The sequence below is a fragment of the Pygocentrus nattereri genome, chromosome 21 (assembly GCF_015220715.1).
Source record: "Pygocentrus nattereri isolate fPygNat1 chromosome 21, fPygNat1.pri, whole genome shotgun sequence".
NCBI lineage: Eukaryota > Metazoa > Chordata > Actinopteri > Characiformes > Serrasalmidae > Pygocentrus > Pygocentrus nattereri.
In genome coordinates, this window is record NC_051231.1 from 32,531,789 (window position 1) to 32,554,098 (window position 22,310).

Here is a 22,310-nt window from a genome sequence, read left to right on the forward strand (position 1 = left end):
TCTAACTATTAAGGTTGTGTACAATTACAGTGTCTATAAACTCGTCTGTCTCTCAGGACCATGGAGGGGAAGACGTATGATGGAGTTGTGAAGAAGAAAGAAGAGGCTCAGCGGCAGTACAGTCAGGCAGTGTCTCGGGGAGAAAGCGCTGGGATGGTCAGGTACCGTCATACAGACTTAAACACAGCTAATTCCATCACTCAGGCTCCTGAGGAGATCCTGCTTTACCCAATCAAACGTTCTCCTCAGATGGCTTCACTGATCTCAGAACCAGCACCCACATTATCCAGAGCTCAGGTGGAAACTGAACTACCACAGTAGTTGAATTAGCCCCAGTTTGCAGTTATAGATATCAAGACTGACAACCATCATGTCCTTCTGTTCCAGCTCAGTAGGAAGGACTCTGGAGGAGTTTAAGACCTCAGTGACGGTGGCTGCTTTCAGTAAAGTGACCTTCGAACTGACCTATGAGGAGCTGCTAATTCGACGCCTTGGCAAATATCAGCTACTCATCAACGCCCAACCGATGCAGCCTGTAGCAGATTTCAAGGTAATGTAACAGTGGTCTGTTGTTGGCCTGCCTTCAGGCAAATGACCTTTCCTGTTATAGTAGGCAGGTCTTGGTCAGGCTACAGTTTCTTTGACAGTCACCAAGTTGTGCTGACATGAAATGATATACTGCAAAGTTCTGGCAGCACAAACTCGCACGACTCTTACGACAAACTTTGTGTGTACTTTTATATGGACCCCTATTTGTTAAAGCTGTGTACATCAAATCAGATCATAAAACAAGGGCATTTTACTGAGTTATTTATTGGCGCTTGATTTCACGCACCACAGCCGATTCATCATTTGGACTGAAAGCTCCACTTTCCATGTCGTGCAATAGGTTAATGAATCTAATGTAAAATACTTGGCTGGGCTGGGGCCACTGAATCCATCTCATGACAGGTGGTCTGTGTTTATTATATCCTTGGGGCTGAATGTCACAGTTGTTGATATTTTTCTGAAAGCACTGTCTGTTCAATAGTTCAGTAATATGTTAATTGCCATGTTTTGGGTACGTGACAGTTCTGCTTTGTGAAGTTTCGGTTGTTTCTGAGTAGATTTATCTTAGAATGGCAGCAGCTGGTCCAAATATGGGTATTGAATTTTCAGCTTGGGTCTTTTGGCCAAGTGACTCTTAACCCTGCATGTTGTGTAATCTCAGTGTTCTGAGACAGAACGACCTAAATAGCCAATATAAGAGGTGCACACATGTAGATACAGTACATTGGATCCGATTTGCCTGAATGATCAATAGGCCCCATTCACCTGCATCTTCATAAGTGTTTTCTTAATGTGTTACTGAGAAAGGTCTACTGTCAGGTTCATCACATGTTCATAAAGCTGTTCTCACCTTTGTGCTCTTGAGTGTGTCTAGATTCTGTTCTTACCTAAGAACAAATTCCAAATAAGAAAGCACCGTGAACGTCGGGATACTTGTGAAAACTGCGCTTGTATTATGTAAATGTGAGACAGTCAGAACTAGAAAATTCTTTATCATTTCTTTTTCTTTCTTTAGATTAGGTTTATATGAGCTAAACAAGTGTTCAGCTTTTTGTGACATTCTACTTTTGCTTGCTATTTTCCTCTGCACTGTGTCTCGCTGCAGTTACAAGGAAACCGAATAAGTTATTAAATATTAACTCTTGTTTGAATAACTTCTCCAAGTAATACGGGTCACGGGGCAGTGGAAAGAGTATTAAAAGCCTAGAAATGCTTGCTAGAGAATCTTCTCCGCCAGAAGACAGGACAATAGAGATTTATTTTCATATTTCATTTTTATTTCAAACAGCAAAATTAGTGTAATGCGAGGAAAAAGGTGTGAAGCTGCCGTCCTAACCGTAGCCTTAGCCTTATGTTTTGGGTTTTCATCTCTGACAGGTTGACGTGCACATTAAAGAGGGTCCAGACATTTCCCTGCTAGAAGTGAAAGGAGGACTGAACACCAACGAGCTGGCCAAAGCTGTAACCACTACACGATCGGGCAATGAGGCGAGTTCCACACCATAATGATGTTTCACTGATTCATTTAAGTTCAAGTATCAAATTATGACGTTCAAGGACAAATATACACTTTTATACACTTATACACCGCGTCCATGTGGAAACGCCACTGTTACCCTCGGAGCTCAGAAACGTTCGGCCCTGCAGTGGAAAAGAGGCCCATGATTGCTGCTTCCAAATCAATGGCAGGCTTTTGTTATGGCGTATGCAAATACACTTTTTGCAGCATTAATAATTAGTGTTTCCCCTCACTGTATACAGTTCAATCTACAGTATATATCAATTATAAGGCAAAACAGCAATTTCTGATTTGGCTATTTACAACTGAGCAGTACAAGACAATACAAAACTGAATATGTGTAACTACATGTACAGTATGTTACATACGCACCATAAAACATATGCGTAGCTGATTCAATGGAAAAAAGGGGAGCTTTAATCATTCAGTGTCTTATTTCAGGTGTGGGTGGCCTTCTACCCGACTCGTGAGCAGCAGACCAAGTGTGAAGGCTGTGCAGAAAGTGGCCTGAATGGAGACCTGATCATAACCTATGATGTAGAGAGATTAAACCCCAGTGGAGAACTGCAGGTACTGCACTGTACAATAAAGTAAATCTGTAAGAAGTAATGATCTGACCAAAAGCTTCGGACAGGCTTAGTAGTGTTCACCGCTAAATATTTTTGGTCACTTTTAACCTTCATGTCTCCTGTTTTCCAGTAGTAGAAATGCCTACAGTTTTCAATAAACTTTAAGATGCTTTTGTAAGTTTATAATAAATGTACACAATCTGTAATGTATGGCATTATCTGTCTGATAAATAATAAACACTATTTCAAAATATTAGATATTTTAAATATGAAATATGTGTTAAATATACTATAAGCAGCAGGTTGCAGCCTGATGTGCAGTTGTAGGCAAAAGTTTGAACACCCCAAGTCAAATTACATTTTGTGGATGTTCTAAGTGAAACACACTTAAATACGTCAATTTTTTTGCAAAATTTCTATTTATTTGCTGAGGTTAACATATTGGAAAAAAAAACAATACAGCATATACAACTTAATAAATCACTGCTGTCAGAAGAAAACTTTGTATCTCCAAAATAGTGACTTTACTTTACTTTGGGTCATTTCTTTTAGGCCGTTCATCATAAAATTTACAAACAATGTAAAGAGTAACAGATACTTTCAAATTATGTCAAAAACTGAAAAAAGCCAAAAACGGAGATACAAGGTTTTCTTCCAACAGCAACCATGTATTAAATATAACAATACAAACAATATGTTAATATGTTAAATTCAGCAAATAAGCAGTAAGTGTGTATTGAAATGTGCAGAAGTGTGTTCTCTGTAGAGGGTGTGTTCACTTATTTACACTGAGAAAATCTGCAAAACTGACAGCTCGAAAAGTTGACCCATTACTTTGAGGCGTTCTTCCCTTTTCCAGTTTATTCTTTCCTCCCTAACAGATAGCAGACGGCTATTTTGTCCACTACTTCTCACCGACGAATGTCCAGCGAATCCCAAAAAATGTGGTCTTCATCATCGACCGAAGTGGCTCCATGTACGGCCGGAAAATGCAGCAGGTGCAGCTTTAAATAGATCCAGTGCTTGTTTACAGTTTTGTGTATTAATGTCCACAGAACTTGAACTGACATGGTTTCATGAGGGATTCGGTCCTGTCAATGTAAAAGTGTCACTACATGACTAGAAAGTTTTCCTCGGCAGACCCGGTTGGCGATGCTTAAGATTTTGGGAGATCTTACTAGTGACGACACCTTTGGGCTGATCACCTTCGACAGTCAAGTAGATGTTTGGAAACCTGAACTTCTCCAGGGCACAGAGAAGAACCTAGAGCAGGCAAAGAACTTTGTGAAGCAGATTCGAGATCGAGGAGGTAAGACGGCTTTTATATTTGATCGTGAGCAAGTCAAAGTCTTTTTAAATAATTATCATCAATAATTATGCAAAAAGTAGTGAACCATTGTCATTTACTTAATTGGTTTCTGGATACAACAAACAAACAAACAAACAAATCAGTGCACACTCACTGTGCATCACATTATCCTAATTCTGCGTCCAGAAGACACCTAAACCATAATATATGGAATGAATCCACACCAATGTAAATTTTTTGGTTCACATTATTGATTTTGACGTCCGAGTTGGCATTAGGGGTGACCAAGCTTATTTCAAGGGTGTCAGCTGTTCTGATTAGCTTGATTACGAGGACAGCAAGCTGTACAGTCTGGCCAACACAACACGACAGTGAAGCAGATCATATGAATCATTAGAATGATTTTTACTGTTTCTAGTGGCACGTAACTGGAATAAAAGCAAAAACATACCCAAATCACTTACACTAACACACGTGCAGCCACGTTTGCTGCATGTGGCCCATATGAGTCAGTGATGATATGCGCACATTATTAGGTACAGTTCAGGTGCTTGTTAACACAAATAGCTAATCAGCCAATCACACGGCTGCAACTCACTGCATTTAGGCCTGTAGAGGTGGTCAAGACAACTTGCTGAAGTGCAGACCGAGCATCAGAACGGGGAAGAAAGGGGATTTAAGGGACTTTGAACGTGGCGTGGTTGTTGGTGCCAGACGGGCTGGTCTGAGTATTTCAGAAACTGCTGATCTGCTGGGATTTTCACTCACAACCATCTCTAGGGTTTACAGAGAACGGTCCAAAAAAGAGGAAACATCCAGTGAGCGGTCAGTTGTGTGGACGAAAATGCCTTGTTGATGTGAGAGGTCAGAGGAGAATGGGCAGACTGGTTCCAGATGATAGAAAGACAACAGGAACTCAAATAACCAACCAGAATCTCTGAGGAACGTTTCCAACACCTTGTTGAAAGTCTGACACGAAGAATTAAGACTGTTCTGAAGGAGAAAGGGGTCCAACCTTTTACTATCTAATAAAGTGGCCAGTGAATGTATATGTATGTATATATATATATATATATATATATATATAGGCATTGTCAGACAAAACCTTATATCTTCAGTTTTGTTGTTTTTCATTTTTTATCCCTATCTGGAATGGTTAGCTACCCTTTATATTGCGTCACAATGTCATGATGATTTGTCCAACACAAATGGTCCAAAAGGATTGAGAATAAATCATTTCTCCACTGACATCCACTAAAAGTTAAAAACATTTTTCTCCTTCTCCTGTAAACTGTCCTTTCTGGAGATACAAGGTTTTGTTCCAACAGCAATGATGCTCATCCATGTAGCATGATGGGTGCTGATAATGTACCGAAGGCTTGATGCAATGGCAGATAGCAACAGTTGCTAAGCAGCCCACCCGAGGCCACACCCATCACAGAGTTCAAAGTTTAAAATGCATACTTTTTGCAGAATTTCTACGAGTCAGAAATAACTATGACTTGAGTTAAAAAGGGTGAATGTTAGTCTTAGTTTGTATTTGTTTTGAGTGCTGATATTTCTCCCTCAGCCACCGACATCAACGAGGCAGTGCTGAAGGGCGTGGAAATGATCAAGAGACACCCGAGAGAAGGCTCCGCCTCCATCCTCATCCTGCTGACGGATGGAGACCCCACAGCAGGTACAAAAGCACTGATACACACAGGTGTATGTAAATGAGACGACGGAGTGTAAAACGTCTTAATGTGGCCACAATATATGGTCCCAATGTGTCTGAAATTAAGGGTCGGTTAACTATGGCAGCAGCTGATGTTGCACACAGATCACAGGAACACCTACTAATTGTGATGTGCTTGTAAGGGTCCACAGTGAAACACCCAGACAACACAAAGCCAATGGGGTAAGAGTCACTAGGTGAACTCCAGCAGAGTGCTGAGAGATGTAATAGTGATATTGGGGCAGTCGTGGGCTGGAGGTCAGGGTTCCAGCCTCGTGACCAGAAGGTCGTCGGTTCGATCCCCAGAGCCGACAGCACATGACTGAGGTGTCCTTGAGCAAGACACCTAACCCCCAACTGCTCCCCGGGCGCTGCGGATAGGGCTGCCCACCGCTCCGGGCAAGTGTGCTCACTGCCCCCTAGTGTGTGTGTGTGTGTGCACTCACTAGTGTGTATGTGGTGTTTCACTTCACGGATGGGTTAAATGCGGAGGTGAAATCTCCCCATTATGGGGCTAATAAGGATTAATTAATTAATATTCTGCTGGTAAATTCTATCCTATTTACATTTCAGAGCCCCGTTCCTTCGCTGAACTGCGGTAGCCACTGCTTCTGAGACGCTAGCGCTAATGTAAAGCTGATGGTCAGATGTTTTTGAGAATATCACACAGACATGCTGACTGAAAATGACGTAAATTGAGTAGATCATGTAATCAACAACGCCTCCACTCCACCCTTCCTCAAATGCACAGAACATACAGTTTCAAAATAAGAACGTTAGAAATTCTAAATTTAAATTTATTCAAATTAAAAATTTCACAGCTTTCAGAATGGTATAAATTCATTTAAAAAAAAAGATCAACAATTTTACCTCCCAAAAAAGGTCAAGTAGTGCAACCACATTTTAATTTTAAAAAATGTATTATAACTAAATACAAAAAACTAGCTGTTGTACTTTTGCACACCTGTATAAATCCGTCCTAGAACTCAAGGTTAAACATTTTTTCAACACATAAATAATACAATTCTTCTTCTTTTTCTTCTTCTAGTTTTTCTTCTTCTTCTTCTTCTTATTTATTTCTTTTTTAACATGTCACGTTGACCACGTTTTTTGAGTGGTCACACCACTTAGTAAACTAAATCAGCCTAGAAATGACTCGAAAAACACATTTTTTGAATATTTGTGAAAGGGCTAATATCCTATATCCTTGGGCGCTGCCCAAGACCCACTTTAAGGGTCTTCTTTATGATGCAGTATGAAGCCCATGTCAGAATAAAAGCCCTTTGTTGTTTAGTGTGTCAGGCAGTAATATTCCTGGTACCACTGTAGTCTGCTTAGCTTCACAATAAGGCAAAGTAAAACCTCCACTGCTCTGCGTCCCACAGGTGAAACCAACATAATGAGGATTCAGGCCAATGTGAAAGAGGCCATCGGGGGGAAGTTTCCTCTGTACTGTCTGGGCTTCGGATTTGATGTCAACTTCGATTTCCTGGAGAAAATGGCTCTGGAAAATAATGGACTTGCCCGCAGGATCTATGAGGACTCAGACGCTGACCTACAGCTACAGGTGGGATGAAGATGTGGTTTGACATGTCAATAAATGTGACAGCCGTGTCATGTTCCTTTGCTATGCTGGGTCCCTGGAGCTCCAGTGCTGTCTTCATGTTTTGCAGGGGTTCTATGAAGAGGTGGCCACTCCCCTCTTAACTAATGTCCAGCTGAGCTATACTGGAGTAGGAAATCTCACCCAGACCAGATTCAGCCACTACTACAACGGCTCAGAGATTGTAGTTTGTGGACAGATCACAGACAACAGCCTGGAGACTTTCCAAGCAGAGGTCATCGCAGTCTCAGTAAGACCTACTAAAGACCGTTGACCCCAACATTGCTGTCACACTTGGATGGCTGTGGTCTCTTCAAACGTTTCACTCTTTGCAGAAAAGCAATGAAGTGAAATATGAGGATTCTGTGTCAGTGAAAGACCTCGCTGGGTTGCCTGAACATGAAAACATCCAGCGACTCTGGGCTTACCTCACGGTGAAACAACGACTGGAGAAAGAGTGAGTGCAAACATCAGTGTGCTTGTTTACTCTGTTTTCTATATTATATTTTAGAATGTTTAGTGCAGACTTTTTTACAGTTTTTCTACTGTGAATTTCCCCGCTGTGGGACTAATAAAGGATTATCTTATCTTATCTTATAAATGGACATTATTTTTACGCGTTCTGTCATAAAAATGATATTCAATCATGGTGGCATAGATTATCCTGTAGCACAGCACTGCATTCTTTAGCCTCGGACTGAATTACACTAAATTATACCAAAATTGCTGAAATGGTGCAGCTTCTGTACAGATGTCATATGTGCCTGCCTCAAAGCTTCCTGAGCTTTTTTTAACCAGTGCAGCTAAACAGCCACGATTCCGGAAGAATTCCAGTTAGACTAAATGTGATATTAATAGTGGAATATCAATTAGCAGGTCAGTGTCTTCCTACAGTTTACGGGGAGTTTTTAGCTTCACTGGGGGCTGTTCACTAAGATAACTGTCACCAGGCACGGGCCAACCTGTACACATTTCAGAATGACTGGTAGATTATGCTTCACATCAGAGTTTAAGCTCAAGGTGTAATGATGGTCAGGCTTGCTGAGCACTGGAAGGATGAAGTACGGAGAGACTGGTATGAGATTTGGAAATGTTTACCTATTTATATCAATGTGTGTTCACATGCACTTAATAATCTGAAAACTGCAGAGAATCTGATTCTGTCAGTAATCCAATTAACGAGTTTACATGCATTTAATCAGATACAGGGAAAACTCTCGGTCTACAGGAGTCAGACAGTAATCAGATTTCTGCTTTGCAACCAGGTAATTAACTCCGAGAAGAAGACGTGACGTAGACGTAACACACTTCATGCTGCAGGCTTTATTTAAACATCGCGTCAGATATGAACACATACCATCTAGAAGACGAAGAATATTTAAATCCTTTATTTCGTGTTTGGTTTCACCCATCTTCCAAGCCGCTTCTCCTTCTGGGTTGCGGGGGGTGCTGGAGCCTATCCCAGCTGTCATTAGGCGGGAGGTAGGATACACCCTGGACAGGTCGCCAGTCCATCGCAGGGCAGACAGACACAGACAGTCACTCACACCCAGGGGCAATTTGCCATGTCTATTTGGCCTGACTGCATGTCTTTGGACTGTGGGGGGGAAACCGGAGAACCCAGAGGAAACCCACGCAGACACGGGGAGAACATGCAAACTCCACACATGACTTTGGTCACCCGGCTGGGGAATCGAACCCAGGCCCTTCTTACTGTGAGGCGACAGCATGCGCCGCCGTGCTGCCTGTTTGGTTTCAGCGTCCTAAAGTGTTTATCTGCATCTCACAGCAACGCTGCCTGTTTATTTCCAGCACCACCGTCTGTTTCACACATACACAGACTGAGAAATTCAAAAGAAATGAGAGTTCACAGCACTGACAAGTCTGACTACTGAGCTCTGATTACATGACCACTCGAACAGTCGGATAACTGCAGAAATCCGATCTCGATCTGATTATTGAGTGCATGTAAACGCACTTGTTGTTGAGCGCCTACTCTTTGTTTTATTATAGCTTTGTTTACACACTGCAGTGGAAAGTTGTTGGAATTGCTGTTGTCGATTGGTGTGTGTGAATGTTAACACTATTTGTGTCTCAGAGTGACACTTAAAGGAGAGGAGAAAGAAGCAGCCAAGAAAGAAGCCCTGGATCTCTCTCTTAAGTACAAGTTTGTGACTCCACTGACCTCCATGGTGGTCACCAAGCCCCACGAAGAGGACACACAGGTTGCCCACAAACCTAAAGAGGGAGAACAGTCACACGGACATCACCACCGTGTGCAAGCACTGCCGCAGCTGCCCCCATACGGTAGTGGAGCAAGCTAAGAAATCTTGCTTTGGCATAATAAGAAATGTTTCGAGTTTGCAGGATTTTTAGTTAGTCTAACTCGTCTACGCCGCCGGTGATCAGACAGTGGGAGGGTGCACTGTGAAAAAGTGTCGGAGTAACATGATCCCGGGGCTGCCAACTCTTGGAATTTTCAAAATAGTATTTTGTAGTATTACTTAGTATTACTTCAAAAACACTGTAAACTATTACACATACTCACGATGATTAAGTTGTGGCCATGACTTAGTAAGGCGTGGGAAAGAGATCCTAATGCATGGCCGCGACTTAGTAAGGCATGGGAATGAGATGATTAAGTTGTGGCCTCGACTTAGTAAAGCATGGGAACGAGATCCTAATGCGTGGTCGCGACTTAGTAAGGCATGGGAATGAGATGATTATGTCGTGGCCATGACTTAGCAAGGCATGGGAACAAGATCACAGCTTAGTCATGGCCACGCATTAGGATCTCGTTACCACGCTTTACTAACTCGTGGCCACAATTTAATCATTCCACTTCCCCTCAGTTCATTTTAGATGAGCTTGGGCCCAGAGAAGGTGGCAGCATTTCTGGATCCTGTTTATATTTGTTTTTTTTTTCTTTAGATTTTAGATTTTTAACTTGCATATGTGGATGTAGCGACAAACTGTTTCCACAGACAGTGGCTGTCAGAAGTGTTTCTGAGCCCATGCAGTGATTTCTCTGAATCTTTTAATGTTATTATGTACTGTAGACGATGAAAAGCTAAAGGTCTTTGCTATTTTATGTTGAGAAACATTATTCATTAATTGTAATTAATGAAGGACTCCACCTCTCTGAGATGCTCTTTTTAAAATACATATATAACCTGTTGCAAATTAACCACCAGATGTTTTTTTAGCATTACACAACTTTACCAGCCTTTTGTTGCCCCCTTCCTTACTCACTGCTTATTTATCCTTTTTACTGATTATTTATGTAAAACTCAAAATTGAATCAAGGCCTAACGTTCGACATCTTTTTCTCCTCTGCAGGCCTCGGCCCTCCTCCTTTTGCTCACTCTCCAGGTGCTCTGATCCTTTTTCTCTTATTTGAACAGATAAATGGTGACACTTTGCATGTACATGAAGCATCTGTGGCACATTTATGACAATTTACAGTAATACTCCATTACAGCTGCATAGTCGCTTTGAACCATTCATACAGTAGATTTAATACTGAGTAACAAACTTGTAATGTACTGCACTAAAACACAATAATGTTTAGTGTGTACTTCACTTATTAGTGAGCTGCTTCAGGCGTATCATCGAGAGCAGTGGTCCCCAAACTGTGGTATGCGTACTGCTATGGGTACACCAAATGATAAAGGACAACCAAAAAAGGCACGACTGGCTCTGCACTCTGGCCCAAGATTATGCAGATATCCTCAAATTAATCATAAAACAACAATGTATTTAAAAAAAAAACAGCAGCCTTTTGTTTTCCAACACCTAATTTCTTTCAGTACCCATCAATCAGAGAAGCCACCACAGGTCCTCACAAAGTACAGCTTCTAATAAACAATAATACTGATTTGTCACGCTTTCATAGTGTTTTTAATAATCTGAAGGAGGAAGATTTGGAACGATTTTTCTTCACATACTCCCAAACACGTTTTCAACAGGATTTAAATCTGATGCGCTACTGGTCGGCTAAATCTGACACGGGTCCAGCCAATTTGGACAGTGTGTAATGTGGCCCATCACCTAAAATGACGCTGACGAAAGCTTCTTACTGTCTGTAGACAGAAATGTGGACCTATTTACTCCAGCATGAAAAAAAAATTGGAGTCAAAGCAAAATATGAGACTTGACTACTTAATCATTTCGTATGTAACAGTCTAAACTGAATCGAGGTTTAATGCTTCAAATCTTCTCTCCTCTTTGCAGGTGCTGCTTCGATGCCAGGTATGTGTCCACAGTCCTCAGCACCCCACTCTACATCATTTTCACCATGATATGAAACACTTTCTGAAACCAGGACACTTACAGATTGAAAAGTGCTTATTTATGTGCAGTTTTTTGTTTGTTTGTTTGTTTTTTCCTTGTGTTTTTATTGAGGTATAAAAGGAAAACAGACATATCCAGAAGTTCTACACATTCAGAAACTTCCTAAATTTTTTTTTATTATTTTCCACAAAGAGATGTACTCTCTCTCTCACACACACACAACAGACAAATTATAACTAGAAATTGCATAATCATGATTACAGAAAATATATATTCCAATTAGATTTAAAAGAAAATAAGAAATTAATGAATTAATTAAAAATAAATAAATCCCCTCAGTCTGCTGGCACAACCCAAAGTGAATTAAAGTAATTTTAAAAAGGATTCCATTTGGAACAAAATGTTGCAGTATTGCCTTTCAAGGTGGACCTTATCTTTTCCATAGTAAGATAATGCATGACATCCCAGAGCCACGTTGAAATGGAAGGGGGTTTTGAAGACTTCCATAGTAGCAATATGCGGCGTTTTGCCAATAGAGACGTAAATGCTATAATATCCAACTGAGCTCTGTTGAGCAAAGGGAAATCAGTGGACAATCCACAACGAAAGGGTTCTTATTAATGTTGGTGCCTAAACCTTTGTCATAATCTTAAAATATTTAGACCAAATTTATGTAAAGAAGGACAAAAAAAGAACATGTGACTTTATCACATTGACCATTGACTGCATTCGGATAATATCTGGATAGCTGGGACTTAGATAGATGGATTCTATGTAATACCTTGAACTTGAACTGAATCAACTGAAGTCTTGCACAAAACGAACTTGAACGTACTTTGTTTATGGTGTTGTCCCACCATTGCCCTGTGAAAGCAGTACCTAGCTCATGTTCCCAAGCACTTTTAATTTTAGTAAGAGTGTTGATCTAAAGCCATGATATGCAAGTAAATCTTAGATATAATAGATTTCTCAAAGGGGTTCCAATTCAAAAGGTCATCCCATGATTGTGTGATGGGAAAACATGTATAATTTGGAAAAAGGGAAGAGACACAGTGTCTGAGTGGTAAATATCTAATCAAATGAGATGGGCGTAAATTAAAATCTGCAGCTAATTGAGCAAAACTGTAAAAAGTAACATCCTTACAAAGGTCACAAAAAGATCTGATACCTCTCTCATGCCATATATTAAAAGCTGTGTCAGTCAGAGCAGGAGGAAATAGATGATATTCCAATATAGGCCTCGATAAAGGAGGAGACGTGGTCTTAAAATGACGTCTAAATTGAGACCAGATTCGCAGGGTAGACAGCGCAAACAGACTGTACGTAGAATTTGTCAGGTTGAGTGGTAAGGAAGAAGTGAGAAGTGCGAGCGGAGAGGATGGAGAACAAGTGCAAGTCTCTAATCTACACCACAGCAATTCCAGAGATCGAAGCCAACAAAGGGCCTTTTGAATGTCGCTGACCAGTAATAGAACAAGAAATTCGGAAGAGCCAGCCCCCCCATCAAATTTAAATCTCTCTAATAGTGATTTTCTCACTCTATGAACACTTCCATCCCATATAAAGGAGGTAATAAGCTGATCCAGATTCTTAAAGAACTTTTTCGACAAAAAAGAGGAATAGTTTGAAACAAGAAAAAGAAATTTAGGCCTAACATTCATTTTTATAACATTTATTCTAGCGATCAATGATGGAGGAAGAGAATTCCATCTCTGTAAATCCTGTTTAAATCTATTAATTAAAAAAGAAAAATTAGAGTGAAAGAGAGAGGGCAAAGTTCGAGATACATGAATCCCTAAATATTTGAACCCGGTCAAAGCGAATTGAAAGGGAACAGCAGACTGATTGACTGATAATGCAAGTGAGTTCACCGGGAAACATTCGCTTTTCTGTACGTTCACTTTATAACCTGAAAACGAGCCAAACCTCTTCAGAAGCGAAATAATTGGAGGAAGGGAGCTCACTGGATCAGTCACGTACAGTAACAAGTCATCGGCGTATAATGATAATTTCAATTCGATACCTGCACGAGAGATCCCCTGGAAAGATGGAAGAGATTTCAAGGCGATCGACAAAGGTTCTATAGTGATGGCAAACAATAAATGGGACAAAGGGCATCCTTGCCTAGTCCCGCATGACAACGAGAAATAATCAGAGTGGATATATATCATTAGTGTGGACTCCTAGGGAAGTAATAACAGTTTTATCCAAGAGATACATTTGTTCCCAAACCCAAATTTGTACAAAGTTGAAAAAAGGTAGTTCCATTCGACTCGATCAAAGGCTTTCTCTGCATCCAGTGAAACTACGATTTCACACTAGAGGTTTCACTCTAAGCACACATCTATTCTATGCCACGTCACACCAGAAGTCATCCGAGTTGTCACTGCTTATTTATTCAATTTTACAATGCAAAGTTGAATCAAAGGCTAACTCTGTACACCATCCTTTTCTTCTGCAGTGCTATCTGGTCAACCAGGTTTGTGGTCTTTCTTTTACTGCACTGCATGATATTCACTCTGACCTTCAATGGCCTTAGTTGTTATGTTTAATGACAGTTTCACTGTAAGGAGGTGACGTTTGTCGACTATGAACAGGCTCAGCTTTATCTACTGTTTTTCCTAACAACCCTGTTCATATAAGGTGTATCGATAAATAACCTTGCAGAACAAAATTAAGATCAGTTAGATTTTCTTAGCTTATTACTTGGACACTAATTACAGCTTAATAACACTGATTAAAACAGGACGGTGCAGCGTTTACATTTTTAATTAAAACCTTCGGTTGATGTGCTTCTATGCATGCATGGCTTTCCTAAAAGGCCTTGTGTAAAAGATGACATGCTCAGTATTTAACACTGCACTGACTTTTGTCTGACCCTCATAAAATGTTTTGTAGGTAGTATTTGTTCAATCAGGGCTGCGTTTTCCAAAAGCATCTCAGCTCAATGATGATTCCTAAGTGGTAGAGCGAGCATCACACTGAACACTCTCTCTCTACCAGTTAAGACCATCTTAACACTAAGACGATTTTGGGAAAGGGGCCCAGTTTGTTCTTTTAGAATGTAAGTTTAAGATTAAGGACAATAAATTAAACACATTTATGAGGAGTCCAGCCAATTTGACATAGGAAAGTGGGTAATGTGGCCCATTACCTACAATGAGTTTGGCACCCCAAAGGTATGTGTAGTAGTGTAGGAGCTTCTTACTGTATGTAGACAGTAATGTGGACTTCTATTTACTCCCTGATTTAATGAGAATCAAAACCAAATATGAGACTTGACTACTTAATCACTTCATATTTAACAGTCTAAATTGAATCAAGGTTTAATACTGCAAATCTTCTCTCCTCTTTGCAGGACCTGTTTGGGTTCCAGGTACATGTGGCCACAGTCCTCACCACGCCCCTCTACAAGATTGAAGCAGATTTTTTCACTGTGACTTGTAACCCTTTCTCATTCAAGGGGGTTTACAGATTGAATGAAAACTGCTTAAAATATCGTACTTATTGTAAACGTGTCAGTGCAGTATTCACTCTGACCTTTAATGGGCTCGTTCAATTTAGTTGTTATGTTTAATCACAGGTTTTTTCTGTGCAGTGGTATTATAAGACACTTTGTTCTTTCAACAAAAAATCAAACCACCTTGGGAGCCACAACATTCAGTGTCCAGTACGTTTAAGTGTGTGCTGATGGCCTAGAACTTTTCATCAAAAGTTGAACAGTTTTTTTTTGTAAAATGTCTGTCAACGTTTGACTGTAAATTAGTCACCAATAAGTATTACACTAAGAAACGGAGGAAAGAGGAAAGTGTAATTGAGACACGTGCTATCCCGATGTTCTGAAGCTGAAAAAGTTTAAACTCTACAGATGTTAAAAACTTTTAAGAGGCTCTAAGATAAGCTCAGCTTAATGACATTGATTAAAACAGGACTGTGCACCGCTCACATTCTGGTAATGCACTGTGTATGCATAGCTCAGCCAGGTTGCATTGAAGTCCCTGTAGTCACTGAATAGTAAACCTTAGTATGTCTTCAGCCGGACATACAGCACATGGGTTCTTATTCGGCCCACCAGATTCATTTGAATCCATGATCTAAATTGAAATCTGTTTGGGACCATAACAGACCACAGGCACGCCGCGTAACCAGTCTCTAAACACTACTTCAACACGTTGTCGAAAACGCCAGCTGCATTTCATTTCTCCTTTAACAATGAACCAACTGTTTCACTTCATCCAAGCATAAAAACTCCCATCCAGGGTTTTATGTGTATTTTTAAAAGTTCCATCAAGGAGGTGCCTGTAACCTCTAATGAGACTTTTTTGTCACTGCTTATTTTTCCTTTTTACTGACTGTTCATGTAAAACTCAAAACTGAATCAAGGCCTAATGTTCAACATCTTTTTCTCCTCTGCAGGCATTGGACCTAGTTGTAAGTCTTTCTCTAACCTTCATGACCTCTTCACATTGCTTATTAATGAGCTGCTTCAGGCATATCATCTAGGGCAGTGGTTCCCAACCTGTGGTAGGCATAACACTAGGGCTAGACCAGACGACATTGGGAGTACATCAAGAAGTTTGATGTTTGACATTTACACTTCATTTAACCCCTTAAATGGCCAGGGCCCACCAGCAGGCCCAACGTTTTCATACACACTTCCGTACCGTAAGAAAAGCGCAGCCAGTTTGTATTGAAGTCGCTGTAGTTACTGAACAGGAAACCATGGTATATTTGAAGCCTGGAAATTTAAGAGGTTAATCATCATTTCATTCCACTGGCTGGCTGCACAATTTCACCACTTCATGTTCTGGAGAAACTAACTTACCGTTCATTTGTTAGCTCGTCACGCACTGTTGTGTTAGTCACGTCCTCTAGTTTCACTTTCTCAGGTGTGGCTGTGATTGGTGCTTAGCCATTATCCTGATGGCCACATGTTTCTGGAGCTGGTTGGAGCTGCAGGGTTAAGTCTAAATGGATTTACTGTAATGTGCTCTGTGGCATCTCAGTTCTTATGGGTACACGTGTGCCCTCATGTCACTGTACATTTCAAGTGTGTCTGGTATGAAGCGTCATAAATCTGTGTTATTATAATAGGGACTTTTATAAAGCTAAATACCAACACGTATTTCATGGCAAGGTGTGCACATATAGGTATAAGGAGTGAGAGAGCAGGTTTAATGTCTGAAGGAGTTGCATGGAACACTGACTGATGAGCCTTGTCTATTTTAGTCACTGCTTATTTATGCTTTTTACTGACTGTTCATGTAAAACTCAAGATTCAACCAAGGCCTAACGTTCAACATCTTTTTCTCCTCTGCAGACATCGCCCCTCCGCCTATTGTTCACTCTCCAGGTGCTCTGATCCTTTTTCTCTTATCTGTACAGATTAATAGTAACACCTTATATGTACATGAAGCATCTTTGGAATATTCATGACAATTTACAGTAATAGTTCATTACAACTGCATAGCCGCTTTAAGACATTCATATAGTGGATTTAGTAATGAGTAACACACTTATAATGCATTGAAAACACACTTAATATTTAGTGGGTACTTCATATGATCATGAATACGTTAAAGTTCTTTTTCAGAGAATAAATAAGATGCAATGCATGTGATGCTCAAAAGATGTCCATATTACTTTTATTATTGCTCCTTTGTTAATAAAAAAACTCAAGATTCAACCAAGGCCTAACGTTCAACATCTTTCTCTCCTCTGCAGTCCTCAGCGCTCTGCCTATTGTTCACTCTCAAGGTGCTCTGATCCTTTTTCTCTTATCTGTACAGATTAATAGTAACAGCTTACATGTACATGAAGCATCTTTGGAATATTCAAAAGATATTTCACACGAATGAAAAAAGAACAACCAGGGTTTCTTTCAACTGGTTTCTCACTCTGTTCTCGTCCATTAAACCACAGCTTCATGCGACTGATTCTAGTATGTAAGGTGTTTTCTGCATGCGGTGAATGTTTAGGCTCCTCCTTCTCACAGTTTTTTATGTGTATTTTTAAAAAATCCATCAAGGACGTGCCTGGAACCTCGAATGTGTCTATTTTAGTCACTGCTTATTTATCCTTTTTACTGACTGTTCATGTAAAACTCGAGATTCAACCAAGGCCTAACGTTCAACATCTTTTTCTCCTCTGCAGACTCCCACGCTCCGCCTCTTGTTCACTCTCCAGGTGCTCTGATCCTTTTTCTCTTATTTGTACAGATGAATGGTAACACCTTACATGTACATGAAGCATCTGTGGCATATTCATGACAATTTACAGTAATAGTTCATTACAACTGCATAGCCGCTTTAAGACATTCATATAGTGGATTTAGTAATGAGTAACACATTTATAATGCATTGAAAACACACTTAATATTTAGTGGGTACTTCATATGATCATGAATACGTTAAAGTTCTTTTTCAGAGAATAAATAAGATGCAATGCACATGATGCTCAACATATGTCCATATTACGTTTATTATTGCTCCTTTGTTAATAAAAAAACATCAAGTTTGACGCAGAAATGGTCAAATTAATGACCTTTCACATTCATATATTTCACATTATTTACTGTTTTATGAGGTGTAAATTCTCAATATGTGATGCACCTTTTACAGTACCTCTCCTTGGATCACCACCTTATCGTGGTGGAGAGGTTTGCGTGCTTGAATGATCTTAGGAGCTATGTTGTCTGGAGCAAAAGCTCCTGGTAGGGTCTCCCATGGCAAACTGGTCCTAGGTGACAGGTCAGACAAAGTGTGATCCATAATAACCCCTATGAAGACACAAAAACTGGACTTGTGTACCCTGCCCGGAACAGGGTTACCGGGGCCCCACCCTGGAGCCAGGCCTGGGGGAGGGGCTCGCCAGCGAGCGTCTGGTGGCCGGGCATTTACTCATGGTGCCCGGCCGGGCCCAGCCCGAAGGAGTTACATGAGTCCCCCCTCCCATCGACCCACCACCAATGGGAGGGGCAGTAGTAGGGGTTCGGTGCTTTGTGGATCGGGCAGTGTCCGAAGGCGTGGGCCTTGGCGTTCTGATCCTCGGTTGCTGAAACTGGCTTTTGGAACTTGGAACGTTACCTCACTGGCGGGGAAGGAGCCTGAGTTGATGCGCAAGGTTGAGAGATACCAGCTAGATATAGTCGGGCTCACCTCAACACACAGCTTGGGCTCTGGGTCCAATCTCCTTGAGAGGGGCTGGACTTTATTCTTTTCTGGAGTTGCCCATGGTGAGAGGCGGCGGGCAGGTGTGGGCTTTCTCATAGCCCCTCGACTCGGTGCCTGTATGTTGGGGTTTTCTCCGGTGGACGAGAGGGTAGCTTCCCTACCCCTTCGGGTTGGGGAACGGGTCCTGACTGTTGTCTGTGCTTATGCACCGAACAGCAGTTCAGAGTACCCAGCCTTCTTAGAGTCCTTGGGAAGGGTGCTTGAAAGTGCTCCTCCTGGAGACTCTATTGTCCTACTGGGGGACTTCAACGCTCACGTGGGCAATGACAGTGAGACCTGGAGGGGTGTGATTGGGAGGAATGGCCTCTCTGATCTGAACCCGAGTGGTGTTCAGTTTTTGGACTTCTGCGCAAACCACAGTTTGTCCATCACGAACACCATGTTTGAACACAAGGATGTCCATAAGTGCACATGGCACCAGGACACCCTAGGCCGCAGTTCAATGATTGACTTTGTAGTCGTGTCATCGAACTTGCGGCCATGTGTTTTGGACACTCGGGTAAAGAGAGGAGCTGAGCTGTCAACTGATCACCACCTGGTGGTGAGTTGGATCAGGTGGTGGGGGAAGATGCAGGTCAGACCAGGCAAGCCCAAACGTATAGTGAGGGTTTGCTGGGAACGTCTAGTAGAAGAACCTGTCAGATTGATCTTCAACTCACACCTCCGTCAGAACTTTGACCAGATATCGGGGGAGGTGGGGGACATTGACTCAGAATGGGCCATGTTCCGTTCCTCCATTGCTGAAGCGGCTGACTGTAGCTGTGGCCGTAAGATAGTTGGTGCCTGTCGGGGCGGTAATCCTCGAACCCGGTGGTGGACACCCCAGGTGAGAGATGCCGTCAAGCTGAAGAAGGAGTCCTACCGGGCATGGTTGGCCTGTGGGACACCAGAGGCAGCTGGCAGGTATCGACAGGCCAAGCGATCTGCGGCTTCAGTTGTCGCCAAGGCAAAAACCCGTGTATGGGAGGAGTTTGGTGAGGCCTTGGAAAGTGACTTTAAGTCGGCTCTGAAAAGATTCTGGCAAACCGTCAGGCGACTCAGAAGGGGAAAGCAGTGTGCCACTAGCACTGTATATAGTGGAGATGGTGTGCTGCTGACTTCGACTGAAGACGTCATTGGGCGGTGGAAGGAATACTTTGAGGACCTTCTCAATCCCACCGACAAGTTCTCCAGTGAGGAGGCTGAGTCTGGGGACATGGGAATAGGCTTGTCCACTACTGAGGCCGAAGTCGCTATGGTAGTTAAGAAGCTCCTTGGTGGCAAGGCTCCAGGGGTGGATGAGATCCGCCCTGAGTTCCTCAAGGCTCTGGATGTTGTGGGGCTGTCTTGGCTGACATGCCTTTTCAACATTGCGTGGACATCGGGGGCGGTGCCACTGGATTGGCAGACTGGGGTGGTGGTGCCTCTTTTTAAAAAAGGGGACCGGAGGGTGTGTTCCAACTACAGGGGAATCACACTCCTCAGCCTCCCTGGCAAGGTCTATGCAGGGGTACTGGAGAAGAGAGTCCGGCTTATAGTCGAACCTCGGATCCAGGAGGAACAGTGCGGGTTCTGCCCTGGTCGTGGAACACTGGACCAACTCTTCACCCTCTCCAGGATTCTGGAGGGTTCATGGGAGTTTGCCCAACCAGTCCACATGTGCTTTGTGGATCTGGAGAAGGCATTCGACTGTGTTCCCCGGGGTATTCTGTGGGAGGTGCTTTGGGAGTACGGGGTACATGGTTCTTTGCTACGAGCCATTCAGGCCCTGTACAAACAAAGCTGGAGTTTGGGTCGAATAGCCGGCAGTAAATCAGACTCGTTCCCAGTGACAGTTGGACTCCGTCAGGGCTGCCCTTTGTCACCGATTCTATTCATAATTTTTATGGATAGAATTTCTAGGCGCAGTCAAGGGATGGAGGGTGTCCGGTTTGGTGACCTCAGGGTCACATCGCTGCTGTTTGCAGATGATGTGGTCCTATTGGGGACATCAGGCCGCGAACTTCAGCTTTCGCTGGATCGGTTTGCAGCCGAGTGTGAAGCGGCTGGGATGAGAATCAGTACCTCTAAATCCGAGACCATGGTTCTCAGGCGGAAAAGGGTGGAGAGCCCTCTCTGGGTCGGGGATAGGCTCTTGCCTCAAGTGGAGGAGTTCAAGTATCTCGGGGTCTTGTTCACGAGTGATGGTACAAGGGAGCGGGAGATTGACAGGCGGATTGGTGCTGGGTCAGCAGTGATGCGGGCTCTTTACCAGTCTGTTGTGGTAAAGAAAGAGCTGAGCCACAAGGCAAGGCTCTCGATTTACCGGTCGATCTACGTTCCCACCCTCACCTATGGTCATGAGCTTTGGGTAATGACCGAAAGAATAAGATCGTGAATACAAGCGGCCGAAATGAGTTTCCTCCGCAGGGTGTCTGGACTCTCCCTTAGAGATAGGGTGAGAAGTTCAGTCATCCGGGAGGGACTCGGAGTAGAGCCGCTGCTTCTTCACGTCGAGAGGAGCCAGCTGAGGTGGTTCGGGCATCTGGTTAGGATGCCTCCTGGACGCCTCCCTCGGGAGGTGTCACAGGCGAGTCCACCTGGGAGGAGACCCCGGGGAAGAGCCAGGACACGCTGGCGCGACTATATCGCCCAGCTGGCCTGGGAGCGTCTCGGAATCCCCCTTGGAGAGCTGGTGGAAGTGGCTGGGGAAAGGGAGGTCTGGGCTTCATTGCTTAGGATGCTGCCCCCGCGACCCGAACCCCGGAGAAGCGGAAGATAATGGATGGATGGATGGATGGACATTTTACAGTAATAAAGACTATATATTCAAACACCAATTTCTATAATGATTTTACCCTCATAAACCCCATTTTCAAAAAAGTTGGGACGCTGTGCAAAACATTTCTTCAAAAATGCTTCAAAGACAACAAATCAAAAGCTGAAAGTGACAAATTTCATTGTTTTTTCAAAAATATTTGCCCATTTTGAATTGAATGCCAACAACCCGTTCCAAAAAAGTTGGGACAAGGGAACAAAAGGCTGGTAAAGTTGTGCAATGCTTAAAAAAACTGGTGGTTGATTTGGCAACAGGTCAGTAACACGATTGGATATAAAAGAGCATCTCAGAAAGGCGGAGTCTTTCAGAAGTAAAGATGAGGAGGGGGTCACCACTCTGTGAAAGACTGCACCATCGAATAGTGCAACAACTCATGAATAACGTTTCTCAACATAAAATAAAAAGAACTTCTGCTTTTCATCGTCTACGGTCCATAATATCATTAAAAGACTCTGAGAATCTGGAGAAGTCTCTGTCTGTGAGGCACGAGGCCATCCAGATGACGTCTTTTTCAGGGAAAGCTTTGATTATTTCAGCAAGACGATGTCAAACCACATTCTGCATGTGTTACAGCAGCATGGCTCTGTATTTAAAACATCTAAGTGCTAAACTGACCTGTTTCTCTACTTAATCACTGCATATTTAACATTGTGAACTGAATCCAGGTTTAACGCTGCAAACCTTCTCTCTCTCCACAGTTTCTTCTCGTATCATAGGTACGT

General features: G+C 42.4%; 1 protein-coding gene across 1 annotated transcript in view; it reads left to right on the forward strand.

Annotated features, from left to right (window-relative positions):
- LOC108412975 overlaps positions 1 to 22,310 on the forward strand; it is a 58,836-nt gene that overhangs the window by 19,386 nt on the left and 17,140 nt on the right. Inside the window, exons 23-42 of the mRNA XM_037532524.1 lie at positions 57 to 161; positions 388 to 550; positions 1,927 to 2,037; positions 2,510 to 2,638; positions 3,519 to 3,635; positions 3,778 to 3,946; positions 5,517 to 5,627; positions 7,049 to 7,230; positions 7,337 to 7,516; positions 7,602 to 7,723; positions 9,365 to 9,573; positions 10,606 to 10,638; positions 11,500 to 11,517; positions 14,021 to 14,038; positions 14,918 to 14,935; positions 15,976 to 15,990; positions 16,880 to 16,912; positions 17,284 to 17,316; positions 17,713 to 17,745; positions 22,287 to 22,304. Coding sequence (XP_037388421.1) covers positions 57 to 161; positions 388 to 550; positions 1,927 to 2,037; positions 2,510 to 2,638; positions 3,519 to 3,635; positions 3,778 to 3,946; positions 5,517 to 5,627; positions 7,049 to 7,230; positions 7,337 to 7,516; positions 7,602 to 7,723; positions 9,365 to 9,573; positions 10,606 to 10,638; positions 11,500 to 11,517; positions 14,021 to 14,038; positions 14,918 to 14,935; positions 15,976 to 15,990; positions 16,880 to 16,912; positions 17,284 to 17,316; positions 17,713 to 17,745; positions 22,287 to 22,304 — 1,817 coding nt within the window. The remainder of the gene's footprint in view (positions 1 to 56; positions 162 to 387; positions 551 to 1,926; positions 2,038 to 2,509; positions 2,639 to 3,518; positions 3,636 to 3,777; positions 3,947 to 5,516; positions 5,628 to 7,048; positions 7,231 to 7,336; positions 7,517 to 7,601; positions 7,724 to 9,364; positions 9,574 to 10,605; positions 10,639 to 11,499; positions 11,518 to 14,020; positions 14,039 to 14,917; positions 14,936 to 15,975; positions 15,991 to 16,879; positions 16,913 to 17,283; positions 17,317 to 17,712; positions 17,746 to 22,286; positions 22,305 to 22,310) is intronic.